This window comes from Suillus clintonianus (genome assembly GCF_016758775.1).
Source record: "Suillus clintonianus strain FC179 chromosome Unknown DEU56scaffold_83, whole genome shotgun sequence".
NCBI lineage: Eukaryota > Fungi > Basidiomycota > Agaricomycetes > Boletales > Suillaceae > Suillus > Suillus clintonianus.
The window spans coordinates 141,833-156,685 of record NW_024539307.1 but is presented as its reverse complement, the minus strand read 5'-3'; the positions used below and the strand labels follow the sequence as shown (position 1 = coordinate 156,685).

General features: G+C 49.3%; 3 protein-coding genes across 3 annotated transcripts; 1 reads left to right on the top strand and 2 right to left on the bottom strand.

Moving 5' to 3' along the window:
- Window positions 1-1,254: 1,254 nt before the first annotated feature.
- Window positions 1,255-3,210, top strand: DEU56DRAFT_961142 (cytochrome P450; the record flags this gene model as incomplete). The annotated part of the gene is made up of 12 exons (XM_041359333.1): window positions 1,255-1,319; window positions 1,464-1,597; window positions 1,648-1,777; window positions 1,827-2,015; window positions 2,064-2,215; window positions 2,278-2,393; window positions 2,446-2,566; window positions 2,620-2,633; window positions 2,681-2,870; window positions 2,921-2,977; window positions 3,028-3,052; window positions 3,099-3,210. The coding sequence occupies 12 exons, from the start codon at window positions 1,255-1,257 to the stop codon at window positions 3,208-3,210; spliced, it is 1,305 nt and encodes a 434-aa protein (XP_041204774.1).
- Window positions 3,211-4,915: 1,705 nt separating this feature from the next.
- DEU56DRAFT_916320 (uncharacterized protein) lies at window positions 4,916-7,021 on the bottom strand (the record flags this gene model as incomplete). Its single annotated transcript, XM_041357847.1, has 4 exons — window positions 4,916-6,067; window positions 6,113-6,495; window positions 6,568-6,808; window positions 6,857-7,021. 4 exons carry the CDS (start codon window positions 7,019-7,021, stop codon window positions 4,916-4,918), a joined length of 1,941 nt encoding a protein of 646 aa, XP_041204773.1.
- A 1,137-nt stretch (window positions 7,022-8,158) lies between these two features.
- DEU56DRAFT_961136 (uncharacterized protein) lies at window positions 8,159-12,782 on the bottom strand. Its single transcript, XM_041359332.1, has 7 exons — window positions 12,402-12,782; window positions 11,988-12,138; window positions 11,614-11,927; window positions 10,977-11,554; window positions 10,643-10,913; window positions 8,657-9,288; window positions 8,159-8,570 (listed from the first exon to the last, which is right to left on the bottom strand). The coding sequence occupies exons 1-7, from the start codon at window positions 12,727-12,729 to the stop codon at window positions 8,235-8,237; spliced, it is 2,610 nt and encodes an 869-aa protein (XP_041204772.1). The 5' UTR covers window positions 12,730-12,782; the 3' UTR covers window positions 8,159-8,234.
- Window positions 12,783-14,853: the final 2,071 nt, after the last annotated feature.

The window sequence follows — 14,853 nt, the reverse complement described above, 5'->3', positions numbered from 1 at the left end:
TTCGTCTTGAGGTGGTGAAGAAATAGATTTGTAAAGTATTGACACTCCCCAGGACTTCCTTGGTAGACGGTAAACGATAACTTGGCATGCTGCACAGCCTACATCATCGAGTTCGAACATAGGCCAGAAGAAACATGTGGAGTGGAGATCTAGAGGGAAGAGCTCCCTTCGAACTTTGTCGCCAGTTCAGAATCTGGGAGGCAGAGACGGGCGAACTGCTTGTGGCCACACTCAAGCATAAAAATGTAGTTCACAACTTGGCTTGAACGTCGGCATGGAACGAGGCCTGTCTCCGCGGTTCATTTGACCCAATTAGGATATTCGACACCACCACTTGGCAGCAGACGGAAGAGAGTTGGTTTTTTTTACTTATGCCACTACTCTCAAAAGGTTGCCTTGTTCTATTGCCCCGCAGGTTCGGTTAAGACACCCTTCCGACTCGCAAGGTCCATCACAGATGCATGTCTATGTAGTCCACAGCAAGGGCTCGTGATGTGATTCTGCGAATCAACCAATCAAAGACCTTCGATGAGTTTGAGATTATCCCCCAAGACACTGGGGAGGCGCAGCGCCACCAAACAAGTTAGACACACGATGACATGACATATTCCAACATCGTGCGAAGGGCCCTCGATAGTACATAAAAAAGTTTTGTCAGTATATTTGTCAGGCGACCATGATATCATTCCACAGGAGTCAGGTTTGCTCTAGGCGTTAGCTCCTCTCATTGTGAAGCAACAAATCATAGGATTGGGGCAGTATTATAACGTGGCAGACGATTCCTTATGCTTTGTGCTGAGACACAGGGAGTTGGTATGCATGAACTGTTGCTATACCCAAAGACCACTTGGGCAGTCGGAAGTAACACTTATTGTCCCGGCGGTTCTTGACTTCGATTTCGTTGACCGTCAGTACTCGGTGGCGGCTGTCAGTGCAACTATATTCATGGTTCCCACGCGGTGCTCCCTCGTTTCCCCGATCTCGGAGACACATCTCGAAGACAGTTGTAGCAGGTGAATGGGGCCCATCGAATGGATCGTGATATGATCAAGCACGAGGTGGCAACCCCGGCCGTTGTTGCACGGCATTGTGCGCGCTCCTGCCCGAACGTACATCTTTTCCTTCCATTATCATATCCTTCCTTACCCGATCAGTCAAAGTCATCCGCCGCACCAGACTCAGATCGAGAAATCATTGAGTTCCTTCCCTTCCCTTTTCCACCCCATAAGTTACTTGAGTTACTCGATTCACACAATGAGGAGACCACTGAGTGACGACAGACCTCAGAATCGCCTGAACCGTCTTATGCATGTCTTAAGGTGGGTTCAACGAGAGAAGGTATAAGAACCCTTGAATTGTACAGTCTGCTCAAGCACTGCTCGGTTCGTGGTCCCTTCAGTTGATTGTCCCCTTGCTATCCTGGCCGGCATTCCTTTTTCCTTTGTTGCCATTTTTGCCTTGAGACGGTTCATCGAGAGCCGACAGAAAAAGCATACTCTTCCGCCTGGCCCAGTGCCGCTCCCGCTGATAGGGAATGTCTTATCTATTGACACTAAGGAACCTTGGTTGACTTATACCGACTGGCGTGCTGCCTATGGTACGTGGACAGATAGTACAGTGCATATGTGTTGCAAACCATTTTATCAGGGGACTTGATCTTCGTGCAGATTCTAGACCAGGAAGTGGTCGTGATCAATTCTCAGCACATTGCAGAAGACTTATTGGACAAGCGTTCTCGGATTTACTCTGATCGACCATACTTAGCCACACTCCAGCCGTGCGTTCTCCCATTATTCCTCGATTTAAGCAGTCTGAGGTGCATGCAGTTATGGCTGGTCGGTCAACTTTTCGTTCATAGGTTATGGTGACGAATGGCGTCTTTGCCGACGACTCTTCCACCAAAATTTCCGTCCCGATTCTGCAGTAAAGTTTCGCCCAATGCAGATCAGGCGGGCTTGCGAGTTGGTCGTCAATCTAATAGATGAACCTCAACACTATCATTCTCACTTCGCAATGTCAGCGAATGTAATTTTCGTATTGAACGATCATTAACCTGTTCACAGATTTTCGTCATCTGTTGCGATATCGACTGTATATGACTACGAGGCCAGTGCTCGTGATGATTCTCTGGTGCAGATCGTGATAAATGCACTGATTCCGGGCTTGACCTTGTTGACCCCAGAGAGAGCAGCGCTGCTTAAAGCCTTCCCCTTCCGTGAGCTCAACTCTCTTTGGTGAGGCAAAGCTAACATTTTATTGCAACGTTGTGGAACTCAGTATTGAAGTTACCTGACTGGTGCTGGGGTTCCTTTATCAAACGTGATGCTCGAGCTTCGACAGAGCGCGTCAGCGAAATGGTCAATGTGCTGTTTCAATATGTGCAGCAGAACATGGTGGGTATCTATCTTTCTCTTGGTTCCAGACATTGATTCAATGCTTGCCAAGGCCAACAGCTCTCAATTTTCAATGGTTGCAGAAAATTTGCAACGGATGGAGAAAAAAGATGAGGCATCCAAACCGACGTTCGAGACTGCTCTGAAGAAAGCAGCTACTACTGCTATTGTGGGTCAGTAACTTTCTTTTGCAAGCGATGTCTCTTGACATATACACGCTATATAGCCTCATACGAGTCAGTAAGTAGATGTCACAACTACTTGTCTGCTTCTTGACCCCTTCGCAGACAACTTCAAGTTTGATGGTTTTTGCTCTCGCCATGGTGTTATATCCAGATGTTCAGAGACGCACACAAGCGGAAATCAACTCAGTGATTGGAAGAGATCGGCTACCAACATTCGAGGACAGACCATCACTACCCTACATTGATGCAGTTCTGCGGGAGACTTTCCGATGGCATCCCACTGTACCTCTTGGTAATCCTCCTTACTGAGTGATCTCACCTTTGCTGAACACGCTCATACAGGAGTGCCTCATTCTGCGTTGAGTGCAGACATATCCAATGGTTACTTCATTCCACAAGGTCCGCTCTCTTTGTCCGATGAACACATCATTTGTAATGTTGTACATCAGGCGCACTAATCGTGTACAACACATGGTCCGATATATTCTCCCCAATTTTCGTGATACTGACTTGATTGCAGGTGTATTACACGGGATGAAACGCGGTACCCCAAAGCATCTCATTTTATACCAGAGAGGTTCATTGGCGTCGACGGCGTGTTGACCAGTGATGACCCTGCACAGTATATTTAGGGATCCGCACGGGTAAACCCCCGGGTACCAGAGCCCATACCCGCACCCATACCCACACCCGTGTGGGGTTTACCCGCGGGTTGGCCATATGCCCGATGGCATAGAGGCTGGTGTTGTCATTGGTGTGTTCACATTCGTGCCAGGGCTACTCGAAGCTCGTTGTAGAAAGTGTGGTGCCAGATCTTCTCCATGTCATCCCAGTTTGTGACGATACCGTGCTCGATGGGGTATTGAGCATCAAGATACCACGCTTGGATCGAGCCTCATCACTGGGTAGATGTGAGCTGATTGCGACTACGACGCAGTAGGTGGCCTCGCATCATCTGGCGTAGCGTGATCGCTGACGTCTTACTGGTGGAGGGAGACATGGTCGGCGCTGGTATCTGAGCCAGCTATCTTGGGAGAGTAGCAACGTATAGCGATGACTGAAAAAAAGACAGCAATAAGTGTCTGCCTTCGGAGGGCATCTGAAGATGCGTTCACACTTACGGGATGGTGCTCTATGACTCCTTGATCATCAGACCATTAACAATGGACGGAGACATGGATCTTGCTCGTCTGAGGGTGAATTCTGTACAATTACCTGAAGGGATGAGACTACAAGACAACCACATGGAAGCAACGATATAATTTGGTCAACATGTCGCAGGATTAATGCCCATTGGCATGTGAGGGAGCTGCACAACAGAGGAAAAGTACGAGACGAGCCCACCATGGGATGGGTGGTGACTGCGCAGCTGCTACACTAGATGTGGTAGCATGAGTACCTGGTGCAGGGAATGTCGTGGAAGTCGAGGTGGTGGCAGGTTGAGTTTGTGATGATGACGCCTGGGGCTGGCCGTGCAACTGGCTTTGCTGCTGCGGCCGCGGCCATGGAGCAACAGCCAATGGCTGCAAATAAATAATTTACAATGGCGATGGGAGACGCATACGAAGAAATACTCACCTTTCTGTCCTGTACTGTAGGAACATCGACAATGCGAGGTCCACGAGAGAAGATAGTCCGCCTTGGACGTTGCTGGAGTTCGGTTGCTCCATCAGTCTCGGAGTGAGAGTGGCGGAACAGCGATGAAAAACCACTGAATAGTGTTTGTGGATTCAAAGAAAAGGCAGGGCAGTGGGGGTCATGTGTGGGGGTATTGTGATGGGTACCGTGCGCTGCGAAGGACTGAGAGCACAAAGATAAGAACAAGACCTGGTCAACAAAAGCAGATGACTCACCTGGACACCATCGAAAAAGCCCGGCGGTATTTGACGGGCATGAATAGCTGGACGTTGTGTAGCATTACCCTAGAATGTCTCCCGAACTCGTTGTGACATCACCGTGTTGACACGAAGGGAGCCAGTGGCCAGAAGGTCGAGTAACATATATCAAGTGTATGTACGAAGAAGTGTCAGTACTTTGCACAACTGAACATTAAACAAATTACCATTTTAGGAAGGCACGGGTACACCAGGGGTACGGGTTAGAGCACGGGTCTCAGAAATCGAGGGCATCTGTGAATTCGAATTTGCGGGTCCGACCGTCCAACCGTCCGTCCAGGTCTGTCCGGGTCTGTCCGGGTCTGTCCGGATATCAACATAGGTATGAGCTAGTACAAGTCTAAGTAAGTTGAAATATAGTGTGTAGTAGGTAATGTAGTAGACAAACAAATCGAACGAACTTGAACAAAGTGTAACACATAGAAAAAAGGATTGAAAAGCCCTACTTGGCAGGCCGCTGCGCCTTCTTCATGAAGGCGGTCCAGCGTCCTTTCTCTGTGCGACCATAATTGGTAAAGCGCTCACGAAGCGCTCGGTTCACCTCCAGGTCCCACACCTTCCTGTTGTCGTAATATGTAGAAGCTTTGAAGGGCACGCCAAAGTGGTTGATAAAAACCTGAGACACTTTGCGTCGTGAGTCGGCTGCTTTCTTGCATAAGTTGAATCCATTAGCGATGTCAATGACATAGAAGTCCACAGGCCAGATTGCGACCTTCTCCACCTCAATAGCATCAGCCTTCGAAGTCCCACGTGAAAGCAAGCTCCCAGAACTTTCTTCCTTAATGATTGGGCCTGCGAATCGAATTGAGACTGGTGATGAAGAGCGAGACTGGGTACTGGTCTCGGAGTTGGAAGAAAATTGGAACAACTCGGCAGATGGATGTCGTCGAAGGCGCAAAAGAGGACGAGGGGACAGGGAATCTGAAGGGGAGGCATGCTGCTTCAGGGGACGTGCAGTTGCTGTTGTCACCTCCTCACTGTCTGTGAGAGAGAGAATGGAAGCACTGCGATTGAGCTGGGCTTTCGTCCTAGCACCCTCGCTGTCTGTAAGCGAGAGCACAGATCCACCGCGATTTTGCTGGGAATGGTGGATAGTGGGGACTGGGCCAACATCATTGTCACTGTCATCATCAATAGCAGAAAGTGACCAGGATGGTTCATGAGGAGAGTGTTGAGAATCACGGATAGTGGGCACTGGACCAACATTGTTGTGCGTAATTGATGGGGATGGTGGACAAGAGCTCTTCACATGTGATGCAGCGCGCATGTACTTGCGCTTGGCAGGAAGAGCCTTCACAATATTAGGGCTGCTGGGATGGGTGAGTTTCTGAATGTGGCGTCCAAGATCTATGCAGTCCTTTACACAGGCGTTCTTGACAAGAAGTGCGCCGCCATCGCGGTCATGCAAGGTCACCATGTGACCTACATCGAAGCGCATCCAGGTGTCAAGGACACGATTGTATCGCTGGACGGGTGGCACCTGCACTGTGTCCTCAGAAAGGATTTCGAGTTTGCGCAGCATGTCGTGACTGAAAAAAAAATTCGGGAACGTGAATCCCTCTTGAAACTCATAGATAATGGGCTCGGTGCCATCCTAAATGGTGTCAACAACTGTAGCATTCAGTAAAGGCACCCTTACCTTAATCCATGCATAGATAATGATGTTGTTCTTTGCACGCTGTGCAGCTTGAAGACGTTCGCGGTCTCTTTGCCGCTCTTCCTCCTGTATGGACTCCTCGATTGCGTTCTGTTGGGTAAACAAGGCCGGAATCTGGGTCGCATAGCGGGGCCCTGAGGCCTTGCTTGGCTTGGATTGTGAAGGACCAGCGATGGGACCAGCGATGATTCTTGAGGGAAGGGCCACTTCAACTGCTCGAGCTTTACCTTTGTTGACCGGTGGTTGTGATACATCAGGGGCTGGGGGTGACGAAGGGATAGTGGTAGTAGGCAGAGCGATAGGAGAAGAGTGTTCAGGAGCGGGTGCAGGTGTGGGTGAAGGTGAAGGTGCGGTAAAAGGACGCCCTCAAAGCTCCAAATATGGATCCAACACAGCTGCGGGACCGTGGTCCTTGACAGAGCAGCCACCAAGCATACTGCAGTGCTTGCGACAAGCTTTATTGTCACAGAGCTTATGTGGCTTCCTCCCGCACACCAGTGCAGCACATATGAAGAGGAGTGTTGTGTCACTCAAAGTTGCAGGCATTGCAATGGGGTGCAGCTGCGGAGACTCTTGAGGAATCTCAGGTGACTCGGATGGCATTTGTGAGCCACTTGAGCCTGAGGCCCAGCGGAAAAAGGTACATTGGGTTTGCTGTTCCCCTGCGACCTTCTTGCACTATCAGCATGGTCAGCTTCAAAATAGATTATGGAGGTGAAGGCTTACCATCGCATACCAGTGGCCCTTGTTACCTTTCTTATTGCTCTTACACCTCGCCCAGGGAACCTCTTCATGGCAGTCATCGCACGAATGCAAAAAACCCGGTCTTGGTTGGGCGAGACGGGCATCAAGAGTCGCCTTCCACGATTCAGAGGTGGGGGGAGGACTCATTGTAGGTATATAACCTTCAAAGTGGTGGATAATGAGCATATACATCCAGTGGGCACATAAAGAGACACTTACAGATGGTACCTGATTTAAGAGCAGAATAAATCAGTCAAACATCACGCCAGTAAGCATATATGACTCGTGGGCACTACAAAACACACTTACAGGCGGTGTCTAGATGTAGAATAGAAGAGATTAGTTGAATTATGCATGCTGGTTATACATTGGTCAGTACCCGAGAAATTTTTGTATAAACATATACTCACATGCATGATCTAAGCCCGTAGGCCACATACCGAAATGGCAGGTGTACATAGTAGTCGTAGTAGTTTGTAGTATATGTAGTAGTGGTCGTGGCGAAGGGGCAGGTTCAGTCGTTATCTTGATCAGTGTGAGTGACTGTAACGGTCATGTGACACGAATGTCGTTTGAAGCTTTTGTCCGCTACCGTCTGGGTTGTGCCTGCAGTTGAAGCTCTCGCAAGTGCACGAGACATAGGATTGCAGCATAACTCAACCCTAGACTAGGGCCTTTACAGATGTACAAGCAGGTACTACATAGAGCAATTTGAGAGCGAATCATGGTCGAGCTTTGCAGGTTGAAGCTCCGGGCCTTAGACACCGATGGGGGACATGTTGTTACCTTCGTAGACCTCGAAGACACCTCCGTTGAATTGCTGCTCATTGCTGCGGAGGCACAAGGCGTCCAGGATAGAGTTCGGTTGATTTGATCTATGTATAATATAAGTAGCTGTATTAGGGTTAGGGTTAGAACAGTGTACCTTCAATACACTTGGCTAGTGGCGTGCTAGACGATCCAAGAAGCGAAGGTGGCGCAACGATAGAAGACCACGAGTCGGCCAATGTCCCTCACGATCTCCCTTGCCAAAGATTCGACTGGCAGGGCTAGAACGTGAATGGCGACTCAGGGCAGACTCTCCCACGTGCCTTCAGAAGATCGAGGATCCCCAGGCACTGTGAATGGAACGTCTCCAACGTTGAGTAGAGCAATACAAACGTCTGAAGTGAAGTGTTCAACAAGCAGAGAAACTAGATAGACTTATAGACTGACTCGTTGTTCCAGCAAATCAGATTGCTGTTGTGTATGGGAAGCAATGTGTGCAATCCCCTGTCGCACACCGTCACATCGTTCCATGTGATTTGCTTTGCTGCGGATTATCTCGAGACACGCATTCCCATTCTACAACTCACGAAGTCTATGCAGCAGCGGTGCGACTGGGATTGCGAGCAAGTGTCGCACCCGTACGCTGTGCTTGAATACTGCTGAAACGCTGGAGCTCCTCGGGCTTCATCGTAGCCTTGGAGCCGAAGCCAACTTTGCGAGCAGCGTGGCGAATGAACGACACACGGTTCGAGTACAATGACTCGTGTATCGAAGCAGCGCGAGACTGGGTGCGAGTGATGGGGACGCCAGTGATGGCTTGTTCTGCTTGTGCTGCCTGTGCCTGCGCGTGACATTCGCGAAGTCTCTTGATGACGGTGGCCTTCATTGCGAATTTAATCCAGTCGAGAGGGGCAAACCAAACAATGTTCTACAGATTCACGGGTGAGCAAATCCATGATGTTGTGGATAAATTATTGCTTACGTCGAGGCAGTCAGGTAAATACCATAGGCAACAGCGTACGAGAAGATCTCAGCGAGGTCCCAAGAATCAGGTGTCATCGAGGGTAAGACACGGTCGACTGAAAGCGTCATAATGGTGCCATCATTCAGCAGGGCAATGATCAGGACCATGAACGGAGGGAAGTCGAACTTGAACGCGAAGGCAAGGATAGCGAAACGGACAACGATACGAATGGTCACAGCGCAAGCGTAGATAGAGTAGTTGCGCATACGCTGGAAGATGACACGTGAACCCGCAAATGGCGTGGACGATGGTGGAAACAGCAGAGTGATCGAGCGTAGACAAGCGCTTCGGGAGACGTAATGTCCGATACCGACAAGCGCCCACTGCCAAATGACAACCAAGAGTTCGACCGAGACGTGGAAACTGAAGATGACATCGGGGGTGTTCCTTGAGTCGACATTGATGGACGCGGCGCTACCGGACATGATGGAACGATGAAGCAAAACGATGAGGATGGAGGCTGGGCTAAGTGATGGGGAGGTGAGGGACGTGTGCACCATAGGCAAGTCCCGTTGGGCTTGGAACCAACGGTTGTGGGGGGTAACCTTGCACCTTGCTGAGGCTGGTGATAGGCAGATTGAACCGCGTTCGCGGGGCGACCTTGAAGGAAGTCCTGTGGTGCCTGTAGTAGAGACGAGAGGTAGGAGTACTAGTGGTAGAAGATATAATATAAGGTGCCATGACTGAATTGCTGGGCGGCACAGGGTTCAGAGCAACTCTGGACACCCTGGCCAAGGTTTGCTGATGCAATGGTTACTGACCAGGGTTCAGAGCAACTCTGGACGCCCTGGCCATCCCCATGCACAAACCGAATTCATGAAGACACCTTACCTGGAGAGGATCGAAATTCAAGCAGACGCAAGTCCAACACGGTGCACGTGATGTTTATTGGAAGCGTGGTAGGTGCTAATACAATACTAGTAACCCTAACTGTGTAGTGACCTGATTTTTCCGTATACATCTTTCATATGCGCCTGGTCAGGTTGCCAACGTCAATAATGATCTGTTGGCCTTGTTCAGGCCTGGGGCGCGTCTGGGGGAGATCTCTTAGGTACGCTTACATTTCTTTGATGCTGTAATTTACCTTTATCTTTATCGCTGGACTGGAGCGTGTGTACAGACGGCGAACTGGGCGTCGCCCACATTAAGAAGTATGTCTTTCTCTTCCTTGAAATTCACCGTTGACTGAACGTTGCCAGATTCATCACTTCCGCTGGTACATATGTCAACCTCGTCAAGCAGGCCAAGTCGAAACAAAAAATTGTTGTCCGTTTGTCTCCCGTTTGACTCTAGTTTCTCCTTTGCTCCCTTTCTGCACGACACACAAGTCTTACGTGCAACCCCTCGCCTCGTTTCACGCCTCACCAAGTAAGTTTTTATTTTATTTACACTCTTAGCTTCTATCCCTGGTCCGACACGCCTCTTGGAGGCGAACCCGAGCACCCATGCTTGATGGCTTTTTAAATTTCAGCTCGTATCTCCCTGTATATGGCACTGACAACGAGCGTTATATAGTTCCTTTGACGGGTGCTGTGCTCACATATGGTTCCACCATCAGCCTACTGAACTATCTATTTTCCCTAATTCCCCATGACGCATTTACGCCTATCCCACTTCCAAAGTATAGTGGTGACGAGCTGCCATCAAGTCTTCCTCTTCCCATCGATAAACTGATCTTCCGCGGCCTACTTCCATCAGCTGGGCAGGCATAGACATTTGCAGGATGGCTGTGTGGACATGGCTATGTCATTGCGGCGCGGCGAACATTAAACGTTAAACAATTGAGGAGTACACTATCTATTACTGTAGGACTATCTATATTCAGGCTTTTGTTGGCCATGTTCGTGGGTTGTGCCCTTCCTCCCTCAACCTATGCTTTGTCCGTCAATTCCTTCTAAGGATGAGTTCATCGCAGAAAAAATTGAATTTACGTGCCAACATTTCACGGCAAATAGAATGGTAGCCACCAAACCAACCATTAGTCTGCTCAGCGACAGAGGAGTTAAATCGCCAGCCCTTCCCATTGTCTCCTAGCAGCTCTGGATAGTCTACAGGGTTGCAATTCGCCTGGCAATAGGTGTCGCTCTCTGAGTGTTTGCAGTTAAAGTGAAACACGTCCACTGACAAGCCGATGCCCTCGAAGAATGGGTCATCCTTCACCATTTTTGAAAGAGTGCAGTTGTTATCGAAGAAGATGTGGTCGGGCTTCATCGAGTCGTTACCTGCATATACATTCTTGATAAATTGCTAGAAGGGAGGCAGTAAGATATTTTTAAGATCAAACCCAAGGGAACGATGACTTCTACATACCACAACGCTTGCCACTCCCTCTGCCCCGAAGAAAGTCTGGTGTGCAATGATCATACCACATGGTGCAACCATCAGTTGTTCATTGTGTGTTCTTCGGCGACCAAACATTGCTTTCAGTCTTCGCCTTGTGGGCTGGCCATGACCAATGTTGACAGCAGGAGTCGGGTCACCACTGGCACCATCAACAACAGGTAGTGCTAAGGTACCCGTCTCATTGAGCTCGTATTCTTCTTCGGCATCTGGTGGGTGTAGCGTTGAGATCTCGACATCCTGACTGATAGCGTCATTAGGGTGAGCAACTCTAGCACGAGCAAGACGGTCCTGGAGCTGAAACCGAGACTGCCCACGCAACTCATAGGTTCCCTCGACATGTTTATGATCTGGTGTTGAGCATGTACGGCGGCCAGGGACAACAGGTAGGTTGCAGCCGATGATGGAGCATGTGCCATTGTAGCTAGAATGAGCTTGACAGAATCGGTGGTGGTTGTTCGATAGTGGAGTGTGGCAGTTGCGGACTGCACAGCACGGGTGACCGACAGTTACGCCATCGACAACCACGACAGAGACCTTGTGTGTGGCTAAAAATACATAGTAGTAGGTTAGCTACACAACATCAATGTTACTATACAGCACTCACTAACACCTTGGTCATTGGCATACATTCGAGTACACCTATTACAGTAGTGCCGACGGACATCTTCGAAGCCGTACAATTGAATGCGGCGATTCCTATCTATCATCGCTTGCGTGAACCGGTCCCGCTGGTTGCCAGTCTGAGGGACAGTGAGGGAACGCATGCGGCGCTTGCAGTCTTCGAGCAGTGTAGTGATTACGAACGCATCCCAAACGTGGTCACCAGTAATCTCGAATTTGACAAGATAACCGGCTGGTGCACATTTTCCCTGTGAGAGGCACATATTGTATAGTTGTGCGCAATTTGTTGCTGAAGTCCTTGTATGCAATATCCCACATCAGTCTCAATAGATTCATCTAAGCTAATAAAATAATTACCACGAGACATCCATAGCCGTCTTGAAGAGCTCAACTACATCTTTCTCCATGAAGACATGATCCGTGACCTGGATGGTCTTGGGCTGTTCGTCGTAGTAGGTCCGAATACCACCACACACAGTATAGTTGTGGCGGTAATCAATCTGACAGTCTAGAAGAAGACAGATTGAGGAAGAAAAGTTAGAGTGTGAATTGTAGTCGCTACCTGGGCAGTAAAGGTGTACAGATCGTGCAGCACATGGCCCATGTGCAAGGGTGAACAGGACAACATTTTGTTGCTTGGCCTTCTTTAGAGTCATGGCTTTGATTCGACGGGGCAGTCAGGCTGGGTGCAGTATTGGGTTGGTGGGTAAAGGAGGTACTCAGCTAGAGGTGACATCAGTCAAGAACAAGTGAGAAAGTGAGTGAACGTACCAAATCCCCTCCGTGGTGCATCGTTCGCCCACACTGAACTGAGATCCTTGTCAATGGCACCATGCCATATGACATCTTGTAAGAGTGCCCATGCATTGTTAGCCTGTGCTGGTGAGATAGAGCATGCTGCAGCAAGGAAAGTGTTGAAGGCGGGGGATAACACAGGTGGGGGCTCAGAGGTGGAGGCTTGAGCTGGTTGTACGAGGATTATGTCCTCTTTGAGACGGCTCGCGATACTAATGAAACAAAAAAGGGTGCTAATAGAGTTCCAGCTAATAACATCAGGCTGGCTCTCGAGGTGCTGCAGTAAGTCGTGGAAAGTTCCCATGCTCAGTGTCTTGAGTCGAGTGTCAATGCCTGAGTATTAAGTGTTCGATCTTGATTATCAGTCGACTATAATATGACACTACTGGCTGAGTCTATGGACATTAGCTAGACGGACAGAGCCGGGCGTAGGTGGTTGGACCCGGACAGACCCGTAGACCGCCGGACCCGGACTGCCGGAAATTCGGATTCCCAGACTTTCTGCAGAAATCTGACCTGTACCCGTACCCGTGCGGATCCCTAAGTATATTTCTGGCCTTGGCCGGCGTATATGTCCAGGTGTGTTGAGTTTTTCTTAATCCCATATAAGATTCGGTGACAAACAGACTTTGATCAGGCCGGTCTACTGCCGATGCCTCTGTGTGGTCTGCCATTGTGACCATGCTGGCTACAGTGGATATATCTTCGATGACCGGGGCAAATTAATCGACTTCACCCCCAAGTTCATTCCGGGAGTGGTTCGGTGCTTGGTTTTCCCATGTCATTCTATCCTCCCGTCGCTAACGGTTTCGTTTCTTCAGCTGTCCTGCGATCTTCCCTTGCAGTATCTCTGCCCGTTCTCATATTCATTCAAGACTTATGGATGAGTTGCGTACTGTCTTGTAATATATGTTTGGTCAAAGAAGACATGTCTGTATTCTCGGATGTGATGTAGAGTATGTGACCAACAAGGGCCGATGTGGAGTATGTGTTGGGATTAGAATCCTGCGCTCGCCATCTTCAGTGGGTTCGAACAATGACAAACGCACGCTTTGTCTCATGGGCACGCCAAAGTGCTACTAAAGCCATCAAATCTAAATCAGCAGTGAATGAAGGAGGTCGGTCATATGGGTGAAAGGGATCGGCAGGTATGCGCAAGGGAGGCAGTCTAGCCGCAAGCAGTGCTCTTCAATTAGCGTAAGTGTCTTCTTCAACATGAACTCTGGAACCATGTTCGATTGGATTAAACAAGCTTCGCCTGATAAAAGGTAAGTTGACCTTCGAATTCACGATAGAAGGGTTACTAGTGTATTCCTCTGATTGACCATAGCTCGTCAAATTATTTGTCGTGCCTCTGCTTGGACAGTCACCATCTCAAAGCGAGAGAAACACGACGTGTAAGAATATCACTGTAAACAAACTCCACCAAAACATTTCTAAGTTCATGATTGGATGTGTTTGAGTGCGCTGCTACGCCGAAGGCGGGCTTCAGGATACAGCATTGAGGGAAGCAGAGAGGAAATGCGACACTCACCAAACTTCGTCGCCAGCATTAGTTCCCTTACGTACAAGATGCACATAGCGCCGGTCAGACCTGAGCGCTTCATCTACACAGCAATGAAGCCGCGAAGCGAACACGAGGATGACGCATGGGACGCACCTTAAAAGACGGCTTGAACGAACAGGCGCTCAACTTCCTCTTATCTCAACTAGACATCCATTGATCGCTGGGTGATTTGAGCACTGTGTTCGTCTGAACAGTGCTTCTCGTGAGTGATACTGTAGGCTCTTCTGGAGGTTAAAGCTGACCACTTGCTTACTACAGCGACTTCGACCCATACACACCAAGATCTCTTGCACAGTCTCGAATAACAGCGCAGCGAGTCCTGCATACAGTCCCAAAACTGTCTTCTAGGGTGAAGACTAGATTCCTGTAAGTAGGTTGTCTCGTGAGCAATGGCTTCTTTCTGACAAGGGCTAACGTAAAAGAAGTAAGCCCCTGGACCTCACCAGCAATCATTGCCGTCTCATAACCAGGTCTGGTTCAAACATCTCAGCAGACTTCTCTTGCATCGATAGTCCCCAATCTGCATTATGGAATCCCCAGCGCTGTCCATTTCATCATCCACCAGCGAGGCGCCAGCAATCACGCCACTCCGGGCGATGCGAGGCCATACAAACTTGATCAGAGGTGTTGTCCATCTACCCAGCGGACGACGCATAATCACATGTTCGTTGGACGGCTCACTCCGACTATGGGACCTAGAGAGCGGTGCGCAGATAGGTGAGGACTGGCGAGATGAAAAGGTAGGAGTGTGGTCCATGTCATTGTCTCCAAACGACAAGACAGTTGCAAGCGGAAGCAGCGACGGGACAGTGAGGTTATGGAACGTCGAAACGAGGAAGGTCATCGCCAAATGGACGGGAC